The 24078-nt window shown below is 34.8% G+C and overlaps 1 protein-coding gene across 2 annotated transcripts in view; it reads left to right on the top strand.

Moving 5' to 3' along the window:
• LOC149484448 (GATA-binding factor C-like) overlaps positions 1-17280 on the top strand; it is an 84699-nt gene extending 67419 nt beyond the window's left edge. For both annotated transcript variants that reach the window (XM_089700641.1, XM_089700640.1), the window contains exons 6-8: positions 15117-15327; positions 15562-15701; positions 16154-17280. In XM_089700641.1, the coding sequence (XP_089556767.1) occupies positions 15117-15327; positions 15562-15701; positions 16154-16180 (378 nt within the window). In that variant the 3' untranslated portion in view covers positions 16181-17280. The remainder of the gene's footprint in view (positions 1-15116; positions 15328-15561; positions 15702-16153) is intronic.
• The last annotated feature ends 6798 nt before the right edge of the window (positions 17281-24078 follow it).

Below are 24078 nucleotides of genomic sequence, written 5' to 3'. Positions count from 1 at the left end.
AATGTACTTCTTATTACAACACAATACATACTAAAATACAATTTACGTATATTTTTATTGAAAAGGTGGTTGTCTGCGTGGGTTTTTGTAAAATTGTTTATTTAATTTATCACGCTCGTTTATTCGGTACTTCCTTAAGTTATACGCGATTAGGTTTTTGTGGCTTAGATTCCATTTTTTGTGGAACCTTTGAAACAGATCATTGGTATTAACTTTTTGCGATCGTCTGTTATTGGATCACTTTATTGTTATTATATTTACTTAGTTCCTTAGAAGATTCGCCCTTCAGCTTTCAATGCTCATCAAATTCAAATTAATCTTGTTTGTACGAAATTATTCATTTGAACATTGTATTTCTAACTAGTGATTTCTACTTACTGTATTATTACGATGCACTTGGTACAAAAAGAGCTATTAGTATTTATGAAGTGATCAGTAGCTGAATGAATGTTAACACTAAAACAACTCGAAAGTGTTATAAAATAAAAAAGTACACGCATTGCTACATATCTTTGAAATAAGACAAAGCGATCCTTATTTGTTTCATTATAAAACACTAAACAAATCATAAGCCAAGGCGCTTTGGACCATTCTAAACTAGATCGTTACGTTAAGTGCCTTCTATTCAAAAGTATTGGATTACCAGGTTGCATAGAATGCTAGAGAGAGAGCCACCATAATAACAGCTCAAATGATACATTTCGAATACAATGGGGCGATCAATTCAATTTTTGAATTGAGAACGCTCTCCTAGTTTTTTTTTCTTCGTCTAAAGTGCTGTTTTGTTCAGCCAACATCCGAGGGATTCTGACAGTCACTGTTTTTTCAACTATTTTTCTTTTACATTAGATTTTAATGTTGGGTTATTGATACAAAGTAAATCTTTGAAGTTTTCGTCGGTGCATTAACATTTCTACGCGATAATTACTGAAACTGCAAGACTATTTCGAGGAGCTTTTGAAGATAATGTAGGGCTTTAAATTTTAAAATAGAGGCTCGAATAGTACCAAACTGTTGAACCTAATCGCGCGTGAGATAAAAAAGTTAAATTTTCTCATTACACTACATTACACATGCACTGGCTGGTCGCCAAACTGCCGGTACGTTGGGCGAATGTTATAATGACATCAATTTGAATATTCAACTTTGAACAGCAATTTCATTAACATAGAGCTTGAACCTGCTGTTTCATTTTACCTCAAAATATTCAACCGTCCTTGGATTATTCGTGAACCACCTTTAAAATTATAGTTCTCCGCCGTCGCCGTGTACGGTGTCGCTTATCAATTTGGAACTTTCTAAAATAATTGTATCGTAGGGTGATAAAAAATATCGACAAGTGCTGTCAAATCGAACGATCTAATTTCGCCAAAACGTGATCGTTTGTTTAAAATAAAAGAAATAAAGTGGGCGTTCGTGCAGTAGGCCGGAAAGATTTTATCTGTTGGCTATACAGAAAAAATGGCGCCCACCGGAAGTGTCCGAGCGCGGCGCGCGGCGTGTTACCATTTTTTTCTTTTTTTGTTTTAAATGGCTTTTTCCCGGCAGCGTTCGGCCGGAAATGCGTTTGCGTAGAACTGGCGAGCGATGCCCGCCAGTGGCTCGATAAACTTTATTAGCAATTTGGAAGCTCAATTCAGATTGTTAGAGTTTAATATCGTGTATCGGTGAGCGAAATAAAACCGTTTTGTTGGTCTGAAGACGGAGTGTTGCGCTAAATAGCATGTTTTTATTCATGAGGCTCTCATTCCGCTTAGCGAGCGATTCTCAGCTGATTTATTGTCTTTGTGTTTGGGAAACTGGGCTTCTTCAGGTTATATATTGTTGTTTTAATGCGTTCCATTCGAATTCTTTGCGTCTTTGATAACCGTAATTCTCAACATTAGGTAGGTCATATAATAATTGTCTTCTCATACTTACACTAAAATAGTTGAAATTTTCTTACAAACACGATTTTATTTCTATACTTATTCATATTCCATTTATTTTCAACGTTACATATTTTGCGTTTTTTATATGAACCATAATTACTAAGATTCATCGACATGTAAAAATTTACATTATTTTGAAGGGGGCTTTAACAAAAGGCAGCTGCGCGACAGTTCGATCGTTCGATGCGATAAACGCGTGTCCTTTGCGCAATTATTGTTTTTTCTTCATAGAGATTAATGCTTTAAATAAAGCTAAATTATTTATTGAAGTTTCGAAATATAGTTCTTTTAACGACGCTCGAAGGTCTAGGAATAGAAGGTCGCTCTAAATTGTCTGACAATGTGTATCGATTCATAGCATTCTGAAATGTTATAAATAGTATGAAATATTCTTTTATTACTGATTCACCTTGTTCTCTAAACTAATAAAAATGAGAACGTCCACGGCACTGGTATTCAAAACTAAATATTAAGATAAGATTACATCGAGATGTTAATTACAAGTGGATATAATCATCAGAGATGTGGCCGTGTGCCAACGTGTATCAACGACATCTAGCGTGATCTACGGGCAAGGCTCAGCTTGATATCGACTGGGGTTTAAACTTCAGTTTAATTATTCTAAGAAATTGTTGAATGTTGGCTCTAAATTCTTGGGTAGAATGTCTTTGATTTATTGATAGTGATAAAAATAGAGATCGTGTTTTGCTTTTCACGAAACTAAAAACTAGTTTAATTAAATAGCGAAGAGCGTTAGGTTATTCACTGATTGGTTGCATTTAGCATTCTTAAATAAATTAAAAAATAAATTTACCACTTATCTTCTTTCCTAATACATTGATTTTAGTAAGATAAATCTTATTTTTAATGTTACACCGAGAGAACATGGTAGAGAGCTCTATTTCTTGGTTTACTTATTAGTTAACTTCTCCCATATTTTGTGTCATAACCCTTTCCTACCTTTAATAATTATGAACCGATAATTAGGCCTAACATTTGTTTAACCCGTTCAAAGTACATTCGGTAGAGCACAGTTAATTAACTCGTACATGAAGCATAGAGTACCGCTCGATTGCGCCCAACTTCGGCCCTACATCTGTAAACATCTCAGATAAACATCTGACGTTTGACACAAAGCGCGGTTGCTAGATAACATCACAACTATCCGGATACCTCCTACACCCCACATCTAATTATATTTGTTTATCGGTACATCGATGTGCTCCACTGCGAAACTGCGTTTTCATAAGCACAAATTTAGAATTATCAACTAGGTGATCTAAACAGCGCGACGTCGAGAGTCGAGACGCTCCGTTTTATTTTAATTTTACGTGAATAAATTACGAATGTCACGGCTTTCAAATTATATATTTGAAAAGGATAGCCGTAATTGAGCTGTATATGTGCCGTAACAAAATTAATAATTAAAAGTTTAATTCAGGCCAGTCAGCGGGATACAGTGGTTACATTAAAAGTACAAAATTTAATGTAAATTACCACACACTCTCGAAAGACCCAACACAAATTACAAATTGAATTTAAAATAATTGTTGCCCCGTTTTACACCGTTACCACGCGAGTTAACCGAACTTGTAACGACAAAATAAAATTTATGACATCTTATTCGAACTCAAGGTGTAATTTGATTGAAAGCACCAAAAAACTCTGATAATCATATAATAAGTCGTGGAATAATTACTGGGGTCTTAGGAGCAGGTGCGAAGCTCGGGCACGCGCTGCTTGCGGCCAAATCTAACCGACGAGACATTCCCGCACAACTAAAATATCGTCATACATTGGTCTGTCATTGGGATATAAGTCTTTGTGTTCTAAATAAAAGCAGCAATGTACTGTAAATCGAATTAGGATAGCTAACTTGCCGTGGTAGAGGTCGTCCTTCGCAATGACATCGGCAGATATAAAATTGTATAAAAATTAAGTATTTACCGTAAATTTGTCTGGTCTCGTGGCGTAGTGAGCTACAGCTGCCTTTATTTAAAGTTATTGCTATTGTTTTAATTTCGTTTTAGTGGGCCATTAAATAACATTTTGTGGTTATGAAGATGTCGCTGTCGTAATAATTTCGAAGTAATGAGTAATAAGTGTTATAGGGTGGAGTCTCCTATTATCGGCCTGCTCCTAATATCGGCCTTTTCGAGAAAACGGAATATAACTATAAATATCGATCTTAAATCATAAAAGTTTTTATGCAAAAAGTGACTCTATATACATAAGCAAAACCTCCCAAATTTCGGTGTGGGTACCTCAACTCTTGAAAATTCAGTAAGCCATAGAGCACGTGCAGGTAAAAACGTGCGTAGTTTGGCGGCATTGCGTAGTCAAATCGCTGAGTCGACGCTTTACGTTGATAAGTATTTTAATGGAATTAAACAAACATATAGTATTGAATTTTATGTGTTCTCAAAGAAAAACAGTCAAATGATCGATAAAATATTGTGTTTTTACATTTATTTGTCTTTTTAATGAAATAATTGCGGGGCCGAGATTGGGGATCTGTATTTGCTGATAAATCTCAATATCGGCCGGGTGGTCGATATTGGGGTAATGCTGATGAAAGCTGTAGAACCTATCCTGCGAAGAGAACAGGCTGGATTTCGCCCTCACCGCTCATGTACGGACCAGATCAACACTTTAAGAATCATACTGGAGGAAGCATCAGAATGGCAACGTGAGATTTACCTCACATTCGTTGACTTCGAAAAAGCTTTCGACACAGTAAAATGGTCCAGCATCTGGTGCCGACTCACCGAAATAGGCGTCCCAGATAAAATAATAAACTTGCTGAGAGCTATCTACAAGAGTTACGTATGTAAGGTCACACATGACGGACTTATCTCGGATGACATTGGTGTGAGTGCAGGTGTGAGACAGGGTTGTTTGCTATCCCTCTTGCTTTTCCTGGTGGTACTAGATGGCATAATGCATAAAGTCAACGAAGGTAAGCGACGCGGTATAGAGTGGGGGTTGACCGACCAATTGGACGACCTAGACTACGCTGATGACCTGTGTCTGCTCAGTCACAAACACGTTGACATGCAGTCCAAGCTTGACGACCTTCAACGTGAAGCTGCCGTCTGTGGACTAAAAATTAACACCCTAAAGACCCAGGAAATGCGCACAGAGGGGAGAAATTCTCAACCACTGACTTTAGGCCCACAACAAATAAAGCGTGTCCAGCAATTTACATACCTCGGCAGTATTGTGTCTAATTCCGGTGGAACTGAAGAGGACATCACTTCTAGAATCGCCAAAGCTAGGGCAACCTTCGCGCAGCTGCGACCCATATGGAAATCAGAGAAACTAACGCGTGGAGTGAAATTTAGAATATTTCGCTCCAACGTAAAGAGTGTCCTCTTATATGGGAGTGAAACGTGGAGGGTGACCAAAGATATCACGCATAGAATCCAGGTCTTCGTCAACAGATGCCTCCGCCAAATACTGCGAATCCACTGGCCAGACAAGATATCCAACGACAATCTGTTGGAACGCTGCCATGAAACTCCTATATCCCGTCAAATCTTACGTCGAAAATGGACTTGGATCGGCCACACCCTCAGAAGGAATACTTCACATATACCTAGGCAAGCCCTGGAATGGACTCCGCAAGGGAAAAGGAAGCGTGGCCGTCCAAGACAATCTTGGCGACGCTCGGTGGCGGCAGAGGCTAGGGCGATCGGGTTGACGTGGCAGGAGGTGAAGAGCGTAGCCCAAGACAGAACGCGATGGCGGCGCACTGTAGACGCCCTCTGCCCCACATAGGGGCCACAGGACATTAAGTCAAGTAAGTCAAGTCACGAAAACTTCAAATAACATGTTTAGCTATTTTATATGTTAGCAGTGATATTAATAAGGTTAGAAATGAAACAACAGCTCCTTTTGATCACTGGATCCTAAAGTCGGCCGCCTAAAAACGATTTTTATTAGCTACGGCCGATATAAAGCGAATTGTTGCGTAATAACGGCCACCTTAGTAAAACCTTTTCTACTACCGTCGGACTTTACAATAAACAGGGAGGTGATGTATTTTAATTTTTGTTAATTGCTATGCCAAAATCGTGCCAGCACAATCTAAACTAGCAAAAGATCAACTAAAAGTAAAACGTTGGCTATTGCAAACGTTTTCCTTTTTGTTGACCTTTTTGTTTGTCCTTTTTGTTGACCATAGTAAAATTATAGAGACAGTGAATGCCGTCAAAAATCAAAATATGAGCATCAGAGAAGCATCTCGACAATACGACATCCTGAGGACCACTTTACAAGATAGACTTCATGGAAGAATAGACACAGAATGCACAGTTGGTACAGATACCGTCTTAAACCGAAATGAAGAAGAAGAAATTATTGTTCAATGGTTGATACGGATCTACGGTTTACCTATCTACGGTTTTCCTGGATCACGTGGCAACGTGATAAATGGCGTTAAAAATATTATAAAAGAAGATAAAAGACCCAATCCGTTTAAAAATGGAAAACCAGGGAAAAAGTGGTATTCCTTGTTTTTAAAATGAAAGAAGCTGGCCAGGGCTGTAGTTACAGAAGAAAGTGGTTTAATGACTTACAAGAACATAATATAAAATCAATCGGAAACGGAAGACATATTACAAGACCCACGGATAATATTAATGGGGATGAGACGAGCTTTAGTATATTTCCGAAGACAGGGAAAGTAATAGGGCCTAAGAGATGGAAGAACATTTATGAAGTTGCTAAGGGCAGTGAAAAAGTAACAATAAATGTTTTGCTAGTCATATCTGCAGCAGGAGAATCTTTATGGTTGTTTTCCCTACATCCGTAGACCACCAAAAGTAATCTTTAATACCACACCATCCTCCTGGGTTCTTGGTTTATCAAATAGTGGGTGGATAAGAAGTGAAGTAGTATTCTATGAATATGTTGGTTTAATGATTGGGTGATTTCTTATAACATTTCCAACCCAATTCTTTTTCTAGTTGATTGACACAAGTCTCATTTAACCCCGTATCTTTATTTGTTTTATAAGAATACTGAACTTGGTATATTACTTTAAATTTTTAAGACAATGTAACGAAAAGACCATTCATGATAGGCGAGTTAAAAAAATGATTTGTATCTCAATCGATTATAAAAAAATTTACCAGTTTTAAGTTTTATTCATCTAACTTCACCTAAGAAAAGGTATGCCGATATTAGGGCCAAAGACGGCAGATATTAGGGTGTTATCTTGCTGTTAGTGGCCGATATTGAGGGAAATCGGCATATTCGAAATAAAAATTCTATATTTAATAAAGTAACAATGGATTCGTAATTTTGCAAATGTAGTAATGGAGTTTCAATATCTATCTACCCGAAAAAGGCACTGTAAGAAAGAAACAACTAATAATGTAAAAATTACATCCAGTCAAAGTTAAAAAAAAGTTGACATGGCCGATAATTGGTGCCACCACCCTAAATGTAAAAAATGGTGAGATGTGAATTTAATTTTTTTACATTGAAAACTTAATACGGCTGTGTGTATTTCGCTTCAAGCAATTGATGTTATACTTGACTGATAGTTAAATAGCTTCGTGTAAAAAATAACATCAAAGATACCGTTTATTAGTTAATAATATGCTGAAGTAACTTATGAATGTGTAAATATGCGTGAAAAGTGCAGGCAGACATTACGCATTAATGCAATTAACATTGTATGTATTTTTTCTAGTAGCTTGAGGTGCGAATTTACATTTTCATTCCGTAAAAAAGTATCCATTAATATAAAGGACTCAAGGAGGGTAGTGATGTGTGAGTCGGTTATATTATATCGATGATCTCCGTGTCGACATTTAAAGCGGCTCGTTGGTGAATCTGTATGAATTAGTGTAGCGTGGTAGCCGTGTGAGATTTAGTGCGGACGTAACGGACATCTAATTGGACCGGGTTCAGTGCCACAGGCTGACCATAAATTTATTGTTTTCCATAATTGTTTTTGAGATATAGCCGTGCGAGGGTAACTTCATTTTGATTCTTGAGAATCAACTGCCGAATGCCGATTTATTTATATTACTCATTTTAATAATTTACGACCGCTTTATGATAATACACAGTAATTGTTTCAATGGAAGATGATTTATAAATATATTATACCTAATGAATTTAAAAATTCATGATTGTTATGCTCTATCTGATGTACGTATTTGTCATTTTGTTATTATGTGGTATCGATACGTAGCTGCATATGGAAAATAATAGGCTTATAAAATAGTAATCAGTATTGATTGTTTGCTTCGTATGTAATTAATACCATATCTGATTGATATCATACTTCTGACGTAAACAAAAGAAATTACCTACAGTAGTGTAAGAGTCAACTAGCATTGGATTCATTTCGATAGTAGGTACCTATACACAAAAGGCAGCCCTTCTAAGGTCGTGAATATAATTATAGGCATACTTGCGAGAAAGTCAGTGTGCTATAAATTGAGAATATCGATAAATTTGGCGCGGTATAAATCGTATTTTCAATTATCTTTTCGAGAAACAGCTGTCCGTTGCCGACTACTGCCCGGAGTATTTATTTTAATCGTACGCTCACTTCAAACAAGGAATGGTGTTTCATCGACATATCTTCGGGCACATCCTTAATTATGAAATATTGCTTACGTCGCAAAAAAGAGCAATCAACGATATGATGAATGATATTAAATGTACTCAGAGTTATTGGCACACTTCGTGTTCGTGTGATTTTTTTAATCATAATTTTTAATGTTTTTATGAAATCTTTATGACACTATCGTGGAAGGGAACGTATATTAAAAAGTTTAACATATACTCGGTAAATATATGAGTTAAACATAGACTATAAATATACATTATTTTTTTTATCTGCACATTATATTTTATTTGTAACTTCCCAATTAAAGTGCTGCTATATCAAAATATAATTCACAGCATCTACAATTTCTATACAGTTTTGAACTTTTATTGTTATCTACCTACTTAATAAATTATTTTTCATTAGAGGATGAAGATGATAAAAAAAGTAAAATTTGATTGTTAGGCGCTATATGAAATAAATTCTTAGTTTTCTAACGCGTATAAGTCATTATCAGTATGTATAAATCGCAGCCACACAAACTAATAACCTTTTTCGTACAAGATGTGCAGGCGCCAAGCCGCCCGATTGCCGCGCGCTAACTACGCGGAACTAATTCTCCGTCACCAAAAGAGCCGCTCGCATTCAACCAAACACATTGCATTAAAAGTTTAAAACATAGAACCCCTTTCCTTGATGCAACGTTTGAGATCGATTGAGCGATGCAAATATGTGGCGCCACGGTAGAAAAACTATTTAAAAAACCAGGTGTAGACACTGAAACGATGAATGTTTTTGTATAGGAAAGTTTGTCAATGTGGTAACAAAACGCTCTACGGAAAATCTATTGGAGCTTGACTTCTCATATTTTTGTCTACCCAACCACCTACTAGGATTGTCCTGGTCGAACTTCAACCTCATTTAAACAGATATGTATCATGAATTTATTATGTTGTTCGAGTATTCTAATTCCAACAAGAGAAGAAGCCTCACAAGTCACAATTGTATCATCGATGACGTGGTCCTCTTCAGCTACAACCTTTATTGAAATATTTACCCTATAGAGTGCCCCATATTATCACTACTTTGCAAATAATTTATTTAGACATATTATAATACTGCACAAACAGTAGCGTATTAATAAGACGTAGACGATTCCAACAACCCGCGTGTGGCCGGGTCGCGCACAATTGCATCTCTTGTTTATTTTGCTCCACGCTACATTTGCCTTGTCCTCGGGATATTTTAATTGCATGAAACACGTCTCTGATTGGATGGAGAGATTTTTGAATCTATCATCGATTATAGAATTAGGTAAGTTATGTTTTTTAATTGTAGAGCGAATGTGCATTTCTATATCTAACTTAAAAGTAAAATAATGTGAGACTATAAAAACTTTTCCTGGAAATACATACCTATAATTACTTGATTTTTAATTTTGGATAAAAAGAACCAATCATTTAAACACTAGGGAGTGTAGGTATTTCATACATACGTATTCGTTAAAGAATTATGAATATAGGGTATGCAATTACATCAATCAATAGATATTTTGTAGAACCTACTTACAATATATTCTAGGTATATTTACTACTCAATTACTTAACAAAAACAAATATAAAACAAATACTCAATTGTTAAAACAATGAGTTTGAATGATTTATAGTGTACCTACAGTCACAACGATAGGAGCTACGTTTTGATTAATCAACTAAGATTTATGATGCATTTGTCTTATATAATTTATTCAACTACTATATTATACACTAGGTAGAGTAGGTACCTACATAGGAACTTGGTAATTAGAATAATTAAAACAATTTGCATTTCAATTTGCTAAACGGTTAAGAAACAGTATAAAGATAGATTTTATTTTATTGTTTCTAGTTGTAATTTTCTAACACATAAAGTTAACATATAGAAAAGCTTGATAAAAAGGTTTATTTTTGTAATATTGTACAATTTATATGTATCTCTATCTATTTGTGTTGAATTTTGAAATGAACAATTACAAGAATAAGACTTATAGATATCACAAAAACCGTAACGTAGAGCCCAACTCTATTCTTATTATTTATATGGAAGTGTATTATGAACGTTGTAATATATATGAATGTACTTACTCAATGATATATGTGCGTAAATGTATAAGAAATCGCAGTTGCATTGTCAGTTAAACGCCACTAAATACCGTATCAATCACCGGTGGCAAAAACAGAAGTCTCACGTAAGCTATCAGTTTCAATAGCGGCGAACATTGCTTTTTCTCGATATTGCCTCGTTTGTTACTTTATACGGTAATTGATCGCTAATTATTTAATTTTACTGTGAATTATGTTTAATTGTTCTGTGAAATTTATAACTCGTTTGAGAATAAAACTTTTTTTACATTTTTATGTGATATTTTTATATGTTGCTTTGAAGTTCCTGATGTCATAATTTGTTACACACCGACTCCAGTTGTACTTCATTGCAATATATAGTACGTTTCGGAATATGTAATGTAGGTTGTAAAACAATTAACTTTTGGTAATTTGTTCAACCATGATTAGAAGCAAATAATTAAGTTACAACAGTTACACTGAAACAATGAGACATTTGCATTATTGCCTTAATTATGTTTGTCTGTGAAGCTTTCTAGATGTCGGGAAAATTGCATTTCAGAACATTTTCCACGGCATTGTGATGTGAGCCTGTTATTTCCCCGACTGATTTTATATACCATTTGTATGTAGGCAGTTGGGCACAGATAGCGCTCAATCTAGAAACCTAACGTCATTATACACACGCATAGTCACATAATATAATTCAGTACACGCATATTCGCCGGCAATTTACATTTATTACACGTTCATTGCGTGAATCGTTTGACTTTTTTACTACTATTTTGCAATAAAAACTTCGATGGAAATCGTACATTGCGTTGAAGTCATTGTAATTAGTACACGGTATGTAACTCGTAAGTTACACTGTAGATAACAGTTATTTATAACTATCATTCACATATAATTGAGAATGAAATTCTAGGCTTGTCATCGCGCGTTAAATAGTTCGTAATTAGTGTGATATGAAAGTATATTTTATGCCAATTATTTATTTTTTACTATCGGTGTCATATTACGAAAAGAATTAAGTACCTACATTGATTATGCTCAAGTATTTAAATACAATACAAACAACAGTTTTCCGTTATAAATTATTTTTCAGTTTTGAAATAATGTGACATGAATGCGCCGTATAATGGAACGTACAAGAAATTATACTCAATTCCGCATACTCCAGATAAGTTTAATGTTCAATACAAGTTTTCCATACGATTTAGGAATTCATACGAACAAATGTTATTTCCTCACGCTACGCACCCTTAAAGGGGAGCTCTGTTTCATAATTGCTCACTGACTTCTAATGCCTGTATTCGAAAATACATTAAACATCATTATAATATTTTTCACTCATTGAATTTTATACTGATTAGATACAATCTGATATACTATCAGATTAAACGATAAGCTGAGGCTTATTGCGTTTTTACATGTATCGACTTCCTTTTTAGACACATTTCATCGTAAAGAGTAATTAAAAGACATAAAGTAGTTTAAGTATTTAATTATGAAGATTAACGGTATGTTAATAGTATTGCTTTCAAGCTTATTATATTATTACCATGACTTTGTCATATATAGGCACAATAGATATGCTACGTGTGATGTAGAAGCTGTATGTATATAAACTTTTTTTTATTACTTATTGCAGTAAAATAAAAATAAATCTTTTAATAGAAACTTGCTTATTTACACAGTTCTAATTAAAGACAATTAAACGAAGAATTTACATTCCTTGTTATATTGATGTGAACAATTCACATAAACACAATTCACAATTTTACGTTGAAGATAAAGCTTGTAGTCCGGAAAGAAGTAGCTTTCATTAAACAAAATGGAGTCTTAAACGTACGATCAAACACGTACTAAAGTTTAATTTATTTATTTATTTATTTAAATTCTTTATTTAACACACACAAAAAAAAGAATATACACAAAAATAAAAGAACAAAAAAAGAAATTAATTGATATTATACGAATGGTTAATGAACCATTCGTAATATTAATTCGTAATATATATCGATAAAATTAATGTATGCAATATTGTGCCTTATTACTATTGTGTCAGTATCTACAATAACAGTAAACAAGGTGGAATTGCATGCAAAGTGCGTATATCGTTAGCGAAGTAGCGGATTCACTGCCACAACCAAGATATGTCTGTTCATAATTATGATCCTTCCCATTTAATGGGCGTCTTGCTTTCTACAAACGAAGGAAATCGGCAATATTACGGTACCTATAAACCAAAATAAATCAGCAACTAATTAAATGTACAAACTAATAATGAACGAGCAATGCTTAACTCTATGCACCCCACTTCATACCATCCAAATATTGACATAAAATATCATAATTATAACACATATTAGACTACATTGTTCGCACACAGGTATATATTATTATTGAGTATACAGAGCATATCGTCTCGGAGAGGGAACAGCAATGTAATTAACCTGACATAATGGCCAGTTATTAAGCAATTTCTGCACCAACATGGCGGATGTCTTAACTATATAACTGCTTGACGGGCGAAGTGAAGAATGCCAGTATTTCAATATGATGTACACCTTCCGCGACTCCGATTATGGAGCTATAAGCCTTAGAAGGAAGTATATTTCGCATGCAAACTACGTACGAATGACCATGTGAACCCGAGGACGTTTTCCTGGTTGGATTTTAATACCATTTTTATAAATTGTGCGCAGAATGCAAGGTGTCGTTATTTGAACGTTTCAGAAATGTTTGTGGATTTATATGCTCATAGCATATAAGGGAAGTAGATACACAAAGTATATGAAGTATCAGATACAGAGTAGGTACGATTGATGGTAATGTCTGATTATGCCACCAATTTGGAAAGAACGTGAAGGCTTCTCAATGACCTAATTACGCTGCACTCGCAAATCTGCCGGCATATGCACTAATATTAATGCATTTTATATTGGTTCAATTGAAGGAGCGACGGCGCGGTATGCGGGCACGTTGTGTGGGCGATTCGCGGGAACATATTAGGGCCATTTGGAATTAGCACGCACTGTCCTGCAACATTTGCGGGGAATTTTTTCAAAATTAGCCTCTTAACCTAAATTAAGGACGCAATTGTCCAAGTCGTTCTTGCGTGTGGACACTTTAATAAACGCATTTTATAAAAGTAATTTCTATGTAACTTACAAATTCAGGATGCGCTACATCTGGCATATGAACTTAAGAATTCAAAACAAATCGGAACAAAGCTTTCGCTTATAACTTTTAAAGTCATACAATAATAGCAATTTTCAATGCCCTATTACCGATGGTTTTCACTTTTGTCACAAAGCCTATGAATATCAATTAGGACATAGGTTATACACCTATGTCTAAGGCATGGTATCCCAATATCCCAAAGTATAAATAAGATCGGGTCAGCCTGTCCTGGTGTTGGCGGCGAACATTGAAGCGTTTAGGGCCACATGCCGCCAAGTTCCAAGGAAGGCGATGAATAACTCATTGTCCATCCGTCCGTCCGACGTGACGCACGTTTCTCAGAACCGGAGTGCAGAAAGTGACCGAGATAGTTTGACCTGCGAAATACACAAAAATTCTATTACCCTAATAATCAGTAGGAACTCTTATCCCTATCATATGATACATCACATATGTTTAATTCAAAGCACGTAATGGTACAAGGAAAATCAAAATACTCTTTTTACATATTTGTCATCAATTCGTAAAAATGGTTAACTCATACGCCACAAACGATGATTGTTTCTCTATAAAATGATTTACATAATATCTACAGTTTAGACGTTTGTTTTGATTTTTAAACAAAACAATATAGCGCTATCGATCTTAATTACTTGAGTTAACTTTAAAATTCCATAATCTAATTTAAAACGGAATGCAAACGATCCGACATGCCATAACTGTTTCAAGAAAAAATTCTCTAGCCCCGCAGTCTAGCTATGTGACTCCACAGTTTGAATTGGCAAACCGCAGAACTATCGAAAGTGCTTCGAAGAACTTGTCCCCAATGACATCAACTCGCATTTAAATGTGCGACCGGCAAGAGGAACTGAGAATCAGTTCCCGTCATTCCCACAAAACTAAAGAATACAGTCACAAAGTGCATCATTGCAATAATTAGGATGCAAGCAGTGTTCCCTTCACGCATGTCGGCATCGGTCACCAAACAACTAAATATTCGCACACGACTATTGTGATACCATTTTATGGTCCCGGCTGCTTTTATACCGCTTATTTAGCATTCAAAATTGGTATTGTAAATGTTTTTTCATACCGTTTTAATGTCATGTCATAGCAATAAAGAGGAAGGTACTGAGTCAGTTGTTACGATTGTTAACCTCTTGCTATGTGAATTTGCAATTAATTACTGTAGTTTTTATGTGTAGTTAGAGTGATTTCTTATTGGGATACTAATTGCAAAGGCTGCAAGAAATAAAACAGGATATGTAAATAATCAATCATTAAAGAGTTTCTGCATGTATAAAGATGGTAATTTCTTTGCTGCAGGTAAACCGGCCACTGACAATGAAGAAAGAAGGTATCCAGACAAGAAATCGCAAGCTTAGTAGTAAGAGTAAAAAGAAGAAAGGCGGTATGGGAATGGGTGGAGGTGGGGCCTGTGCTCTCGCCTTGGGAGGAGTCATGGGAGACATGATCAAGCCTCTGGGAGATGCTTCTAAGGGCTTTGGAGGGTCCTTCCCTTCAGCTATGGATTTCGGTATGTATTTTGTTAAATATATGAGTAGTTTTCTATGTTTCTATTTCTTAAAGTTAAATCCTACAATTACCAAAAAAGTGCGGGTTTAAAAAATTAAGTAATTCAGCCTATATTTCTGTATTCAGAAGATTTAGTAAAACAATAACACAATTGCCTTACCAACCACTATCGTAAAACCTTACCAATAGTTATTTTCGTATTGAATATTATTAACCTATATTTCCTTGTCTACAGGTCAGCACCAAGTGGGTCTGGTGCACCCGGCGGCTGCGCACATGTCGCACTGGTACGGGGCGCCGCACCAGGGCTTCGCCCCACCGCCCGCCTCGCACAACCCTTACCACCACCATCACCTTGCACAGCTTAATTCTATGGTAAGTTCCGGAAATTATTCTTCAAAATAAAATGGAAATTATGTCCTTCATGTTTCCTTTTTCTTATTATCTAGAAATAACGAAGTCTTAGTCTCGTAAAATGGCAACGAGAAAGCAATTTTTAGTAGCTTGACTTCAGTAAATAAAAATACATGTTGCTCTACATTGTCTCATGGCTCATTTCTTTGTTCATTCCCATAAGAATCAGATACGGAGTTGATAATCTCTATTTTAAATAGGTAGAAGAGTATTTATGTAAGCTGGTAATGCATAAAATAAGTAAATGATAATGTTAATAGAGCTTTAATGTATAGATTTGAAGAAAATTTCCAGTTTGCTACAACTGGGTTGTCTTTGTACCTATCGACGACTATATGATCTGATTTTTACTAACTAAAAATACCTACTATAAAGATTTTAATATTGTATCTAATAATAAATATTGTCCACAGACTGGCTGGAGGAGCGAGTACACGTGATAAGCCTAGCGGCACCGAGAGAAATGTTTGCAAGTCGAGCTGCGACCGCGCGCCGCGACTCGCGACACTCACAAATAGATTCTGTGATTTCACATAGCTGATGTACTGACATAGTTCGATATCACATCGTCACTTAATTCATAAGACTGTTACAGAATTGATGTTTGCGACACGTTTACAAACGTACACGCTGATTTGAATTTAACATATCCGATTCAAAATTAACCTATACCCAGTTTCGACTCCAGTGTGAATTTTGATATTCCGCGATTTCCTACAAGTATTAATACTGAGTGTTTACAACAACTAGAGAAATTGTACAGTATTATAATTTAGATAAGTTCTTGACTATGTCCGCTTAGATGATTTATATAATTAAGTAGGTACTGTTAAAATCATTGTGTATTTTGTAAATATATTAAGTTATATTCCGTTCCTGTATAGATTGTTTTATTTTTATTCGTATTTAATTTTGAACTGTTCGGTTCGCTCTGTAGGAATTGTGATGTGTTCAAATTTTTGACAATTCGTTTTTTTGTAAATTTGATTTGAGTAGTATATTGAACGAAATGCAATAGTAATTTATATGAATAGTTATTAATCATATAATTTGTAAATAAAGCGATTTTATTATCAGAAATATTGTTTACGTAATATAATCAGTTGCGAGGTCACATTATTTGGTTATTTATGTTAAATTGCCATTTCAGTTAATAGCGTTGTATTGAAACATTTGTATTACTGTATCATTTAAAAATTAAGAGATTGTGTGGCCATACATAAAGGGAGATACCATTTGTGGGTTCAGTATAGTTAATTAAACAAATTATATGTAATGTACGATTAGTTGTGATAAGGAATGTAAATACTGGCCTCACAAAAGGTATCCGGGACTCAAAATATATGTACATAATAAATTGTAAATGGAAATTTTCTAGAAGATAAAACAATATAAATTGTAAATTAGTGATCACTCACAGTGCAGAACGCCCATAATTATATCCCGTACCTAAATTTTTAGTTTTTAAAACAGAACATTGTGAAGTTGTGTATTTTAAATAAAATTGCGAATAAATTATCAATAATTATTGATATTTCAACACGGCTTTTATTTTCAACTTCTACAACATATTTTTATCTAATACCTAATAATACCTACCTACACAGAACACTATTTCAAAGAAACACTCTCAATTGCATAAAGAACTATCATTTTTTTAAACCTTAAAGTAATTCAAATTGGCATCTATAACTATATTGAAATGCAAACACAAAATTGAGCATGGTATTACGATCCGATCTCCTTATTTTCCGGTCAAACAGCTCGAGCGATCTACGCATCCATTTGAAGTCGAAATTAAATTAGAAATCGATTCAATTGACCATCCTCTCCGTCTTTGCCGCCATAAGTCACCGGATCAATTCCGCTATTCCGCAGAAAAAGTCCAAAAGTCGCGTTTATCTCGCGGCAAATTGAAAATGCACCGGGCCGTGAGATTGTGACGTAACGGGGCCGCTGCCTGCGACATATGGACCTATTCAATTTTAATCGCATTTCAGAAGAAAGGACATCGGATAAAGTACCTATAAAGCGTTCCCCGACCCGATATGCCTTAGTTAATTTTCGTTTTATTTGCGGTATCGCCGCGTCCGGATTTCGAGGGTGACATTGTTGCTACACAATTAATGTTTGCAATTGATCTTTTTAAGTTGAGGATATCGTTAGTTTGTAAGAATTCCGCTTCGCTGACTTCTGTGGTATTGTGGTCGACTCTTAAGAAACTTACTCGCTCCGAAATAATCCAATGAATATAGTTTATTTTTTCGCATACAGATTATAAGGGATCGTAAATTGCATTACGATTTCGAATTAAATGTTGTAGTAGAAATCGTTTGGCGAATAAAACACGTCCCGTTCGTGCAACTTACAAGAATTATTAAGTGTTAAAAAAGGTAAGGAACGTTTTTCAAAAACGACACAGTTTATTTTAAACGAGTCTTGAGACAACGGCATAAGTCACTAGGAGCTGTGATATATGCGCCGTGGGCGCGGGAAAAAATGTCGCCCAACAAAAAGCACGCCATCACTCCCCACGATTTATTGAGTACGGCAACACCGTGGAATATTCGAGGCTTACAACACAGCAAATATCCTTACACCTACCAAGGAACGTGCGAGCCCCCTGATGCGACGAACTTCGCACTTTGCTAACTTACGGCTCGTGATTTCTTGCTGCGTGTAACATACACAACAAAGTATTTGAGTATTGTAGCGTGCATTCATTATAGTTATTAGGCTTCCTACGACACACAACATTTCTACTACTTTGTAAACATAGAGATATCATCAGTACGTTGATGATTACACTTTCGACCTATTATAGGTACCATACAGGGCATTGCATACAATTTCTATAACAACTTACAAGGCATAAATCAAACAAACTGGCGTAATACTTTACTCGCAAGTGTCGACTAAATCCTATAAGAAGTAAGTCGTAATAACCAGCGAGTCGAGAGAAAAGGATCGTCCACAGTCGACTGCATCGAGCCGTTTGATCCGGGAATCAATCTGGGACTTAGCTTATCTTCTTGACCCCGGTATCGCAACACCACGGCCACTATATATCCTTGGGCAATGTTTATGAAACATTTATAGATTACACTTTGTTACCTTTTTATTTTATGGATATGAATTTACCCCTATCATAAGGAACCCTACCTACTCTTATGATTTTTAGTGAACAATAGGCTATTTGACAGTATAAAAAATAAATTACTTTTTTGTGTAATCCATATATATATAAGGTTTTTGAAGCGATTTAAATTAATAAATGATATAAATAATAACTTATTTATTTATAAATCGTCGAGAAAAAACATCATATTTTTTAAAATGACCACGTGACCGAAAACATCCATGATTGGCTGCATCTGCCATGACGTCACAGCGGCGTAAATAACAAGAGATCCCAACGTTTACTCACGTCGTTGCTGAATTTCGCTTTTGGTTTTGTTTCTTGTATAACTTATTTCTTGTGATTCAAGGTGTCTGTAATCAGTTTTGTTCTTTATGTGTTATTTTTGTTTGTCATGGAACCTAATTTCGAAAAAGCAGACAGTAGAAATCTACCTAAAGTGGACGCTATAATTAGGAAATAATATTGTAATACTGTGCTATAATGGTTGGCATGTTCTTTAAAAACAACCAAGATTCTCCTCAATTGAGAAATGTGAAAACAGCTACGTAAGTTAATATTTCAATCGTCATTCACTAGTAATTGTACCTACAAACATGAATCACAATAGCACAATAATTATGAAGCATACATTTTTTAGATTAAGTCCTTTATTTTTCATTTCAGCCATCCAGTTTATAGGATTGACGTGTGTGTATTGATTATTTTCAATATCAATACAAACACGTCATCATCAATTTATATGTATATCATTATCTTACCTCAAGCAGGTAAGTAATGAGACGATTTATACCATGTATTGCAAATAAAATAAACTGCTTACTAGGTATTCAACACCATACTTACATCGAAGTGGTCTTCACAAAAAAATATAACTGTTTTAATTGATATATCTAATATCACTTGGATTTCTGCGAGCTAACTGCAACCACTTTCTACGCATTTTTATATCTTTTGGAGCACATATAAATAGTTTGTCAGGGGTTTTAATAGTCGTATTTCTGCATCCAGGAACTACACACCACCTATAAGAACTCATTTTCTGGTTTTTAAACAGATTAACTTAATTATACTATAATTAAAACAAAAACGAACAATAAGTACTAGGAGCAAGTTGATGTTTACGCCGCTGTGACGTCACCATGGTCGCGAGACGCCATATTCTTCAAAATTGTGTTTTGGCGGCGTATTTGAATATCATGTTTTTATTTTCCATTTTCTCAATGAATAACTACAAAAAATTAAGAAACATGTGTTTTGTGTGCTCTATAAACGTATCTTAATAATTTGAGACAGTTTTCAAAACCTTGTCAAATAGCCTATTAAGGACAACCATGCAAACAATAAGTGGTAATTTATTAAAGGTTAGAAAATTTGATTATGAGCAGAATGTGAATATTATGTAGGTAGGTAGAATTACAGCTTACTATAATTATTATAAATCATATGCTATGACTTCTGCTTTAACTCTATAACATTCTACGCAATATTAAAATTTACCATTTCTATTCAATCCTATATATGTAATTCACAAATCACAATGTCAAACGTGCCATCACTTATTTTAATATTTGAATCACATAGAAAGCCAATGATGATTTTCACCTGCCCGACTCCCTCGCATTAATATTATAATGTATACAGAAAGACGACCCTTAATGCAGTCGACAGAACTCCCGTAATTATTATTTGGTGTAAACGTATTGAGTCCGAGTATTCGGGCCAAATAATCTTTTTGTTGTAGTAAAAGTATGCTAATTAACGTAACGGACAGTGAGGGTCGGCAGGTGAGCTGATAAAAACTGACAGAACTTTGATAAAGTGACATAAAAAAATGTTAAAATAATTTAGCTACATTTCGGTCGCGAATTTTGAGACGTCAAAACTTAAAAGTTGTTAATAAAAGGTAGCTATGACAGTACGATTTACGAAACCAGTCCGTCCGCGTCGTCTTGAATCAGGAGTTTAAAGTAATTTATTAATTGGGATGATAGCGTTACTTTTAAGGATATATTATGGTCATTTGCCATGCCATAGATAGATATCCGTTAATTTAGGGGTAAAAAGTGAATTCTTATAATATTGCGCCCTTGTTGACCATCGCTTTCATAGTGATGCTATGTGAAATCTATTAATTTTAGTTGGAATCAATCACTTCTCTTCAAGCGTAGAGTGAACAGGTACCTTCTAGGGAAGCGCGTACCATCTTAGACCACATCTCAGCTTAACATCAGGTGAGATTGTGATCAAGCTCTTCCCTATCGACAAAAAAAATAAAAATAAAAAATAAAGTCGAATTTTATACTCAATCTGTGCTATTTAAAATTGTATCCTAAAACTATTGATATAGCATCATAGAAACAAAAACAAGAACAAATTGCGTCATATAAAAAATAGTCTTATAAAAGCTCATTTTACAGTCATGTGTTACTCGAACGAAAGTAAAATCGCATCAGTGGTTTTGTTTCAAGCCGTTGTTTAATGAACATAAAGTATTAAAATCGAGGGCACCTGTAGGTAAAGCTGCGTTGGGGTCATTTATGGCCTCTGATTGCAAACCTGCCTTAACTTCCGACCAGGTTAACGGGTGTTTGGACACACACCTTTAATCTTTCAACGGCTTCACTAACTACAGGGTCTTTGACTTGTACGAATACGTAATTAGCATTTTTTTCGTTTTTAGTCTTTTGTTGCTACACGAATAGGGAATATTAATATGTTAGTAATTTTTTGAATACAAAAAACTTATACGAATCATATGTTTTAGTAGTCACTAATTAGAATATAGTTCACATTGAAATAATAATCTTGTATGAACAAAAGGTAGCTCATAGTGAGCATATAGTATATTTACGTGATCATCATCATCCAGTATGGCACTCATTTTATATTTTAAAAGAGCAAGATAGTTCTTGCTCTTACAGATGTCTCTTACAGATACAGATAGTCCTGTAAAACATCCAGAAATAACTAAGATAATAAGAAGGTGACTCTGGTTGAATTGATTGGGATTTGGAACTTTGATTTAAAAGGAATATTTAAAAGTTACACAAATTCGTTGGTATAGCGCCCGGCAAACTTCTTGGTCAAAAAGTAGCATGGTGGGGGAAGTTTGCGCATCAAGTTTTAGTACATTTTTATATATGCAAGCTTCCCCCACTACGCTTCTTTTTGGCCAAGAAGTTTGCCGGGCGCTATATTAGGGTGCATGTATCTGCAGTTTCTAAACATATGTCTTAAAGCTTAATCTAAGAATTTTGCACACTTAAATAAAAACTGCATACAAAGTGTGTCATATTTTATTTATTGCTCTTTCACACTCCACTGACTGATATTTTAAACAAATGAACTCTTGAAGCGTGGACATGAGCAATCACAATCAAAAGAAACGCGATACTCTGCGGCTACAACCTCCGTCAGGGGGTATGCTGCGCACGCGTCGATTGCACCTGTCCTTGCTAAGTTCACTTAATCTTTTTGTTAGTGTCGCAGACTTTTTATGCTTTCTTTGAGACACTTAATACTGCTTGAAAAAAATATAAATTTTTAAACATCACACGGTATATCTTATTACACACTAAGCTAATAATTTAGTACCTACTTTGGAATCTAAACATCTGATACAGACAGGTATTATATACTCTACATTATAATGTTCATGATAAAAAAATAGTGTAAATTGTAAACTCGTATCCTAATTCCTAATGCAATTGTGCATCCAGTATCCCCTAATTATATAGAGGCATTATTGCAATCTCATTCGTATCCTTTAATTTACTCTTTCTATTTTAGACTTTAATGTGATCTGATTTTCCAATTGGTATAGCTATTAAACTAAAAGTGATGTCCCATGTCCCCTAGTGGGGTAAGGGGCAGATGCATTATACATCTGTTTCACCGATTGATTTTCCTTAGGGACAAGTAGGTGATCAGTCTTCTGTGTTCTACCAGACCGAGACATTCTTTTTTTCTTAGTCTGCACCGGGAATCGAACCCAGAACCCAGGTTCTACGCTCACGCGTCAACCACAGTGCCAAGGAGGCGGTCTATTGATCTATTGAACTAGGCACTACTTAAATATTCTTGAACTTTTTATACTAATAACTGACTATGCAGCCAATGCAATGTAGTTGTAGCTTTCTTTTGGGATCGTTTGTATTACTGATCTTTACTTGTTCATTGATTTAATGAAATTATGATATAGAAAAATTTACATTTTTCAAAATGAACGGAGGATTTTTGTACTGCAGATAACAAGTAAAGATTTGAAATTAATATCACACATAATTTTAAATATTCGGATTTAATTTTTGGTTTTGAATTACAATTTGATCTAAAAATCAATAGAACCTTGAATTTTATGTAACAGATATAATCTCTTTGAGGAAAAAGCAGGGTAAAAATATATTTTATTCATTTTATTTATACTTATTGACAGAACTCAATTTTATAATATTTTCAATTAACATACATATTAGCAACATTCACGTTAATGTTATATGGACAAAAAATAGCAACATCCATATTTCAACGCTAGTACTACAAAAAAATTGATCGTTCATTTAACGATCGGACAGTCCACATTAACTTTGCCATCAATAACTGTGATGCAATAGTAGCTGTTAAGTTTAGCGCATCTTTAAAAGGGATTATTAATTTTATGGGTCCCTTAAGACAGTTATAGAGCAGCCGAACAAATACACCTGATCAATTTAGTCTTGCACCTTGCTTCGACTGAGTGCTGGGTACACCTGTCCCTGTCTTACTCTTTTATTTTAATACTTGGGTGAAATCACTGGAATGGAAGTAAGGTAATCAGATAATCCTTGTTTGTTAATAAGTTAGGATCTACTATTAATTAGGGCCAAGTCTAGAGCATGAGAGTTGGATAGAACATAGTCGAATGGGGCCATTTTCACTTCGGGAAGTAACAGCTATATTATTATGTTAATTTAAGATGTAACAATGTTATATTTTTGCAGTATGTGTTAGACTGTTAGAGAACGGGAAGCGTATGTAGGTATAATTGAGAAAGACGTTACATATGAGTTATTGTTATTGCCAGAATATTGAAATGAATACCTAAATCTATATTTCTTATCCCGTTTGAAATAAAATATCAAATATATAAATTAGAATTGAGTATAATAGAAAACTTAAATAAATATAATTGATAAAACAAATACAGGCATTGTTGTA

This window comes from Colias philodice, chromosome 11 (genome assembly GCF_061535455.1).
Source record: "Colias philodice isolate Cphi_HAF_F1 chromosome 11, ilColPhil1 Martin Lab GWU primary, whole genome shotgun sequence".
Lineage (NCBI taxonomy): Eukaryota > Metazoa > Arthropoda > Insecta > Lepidoptera > Pieridae > Colias > Colias philodice.
The sequence above is the reverse complement of the archived record's forward strand: the minus strand, read 5'-3'. Positions and strand labels throughout refer to the sequence as shown.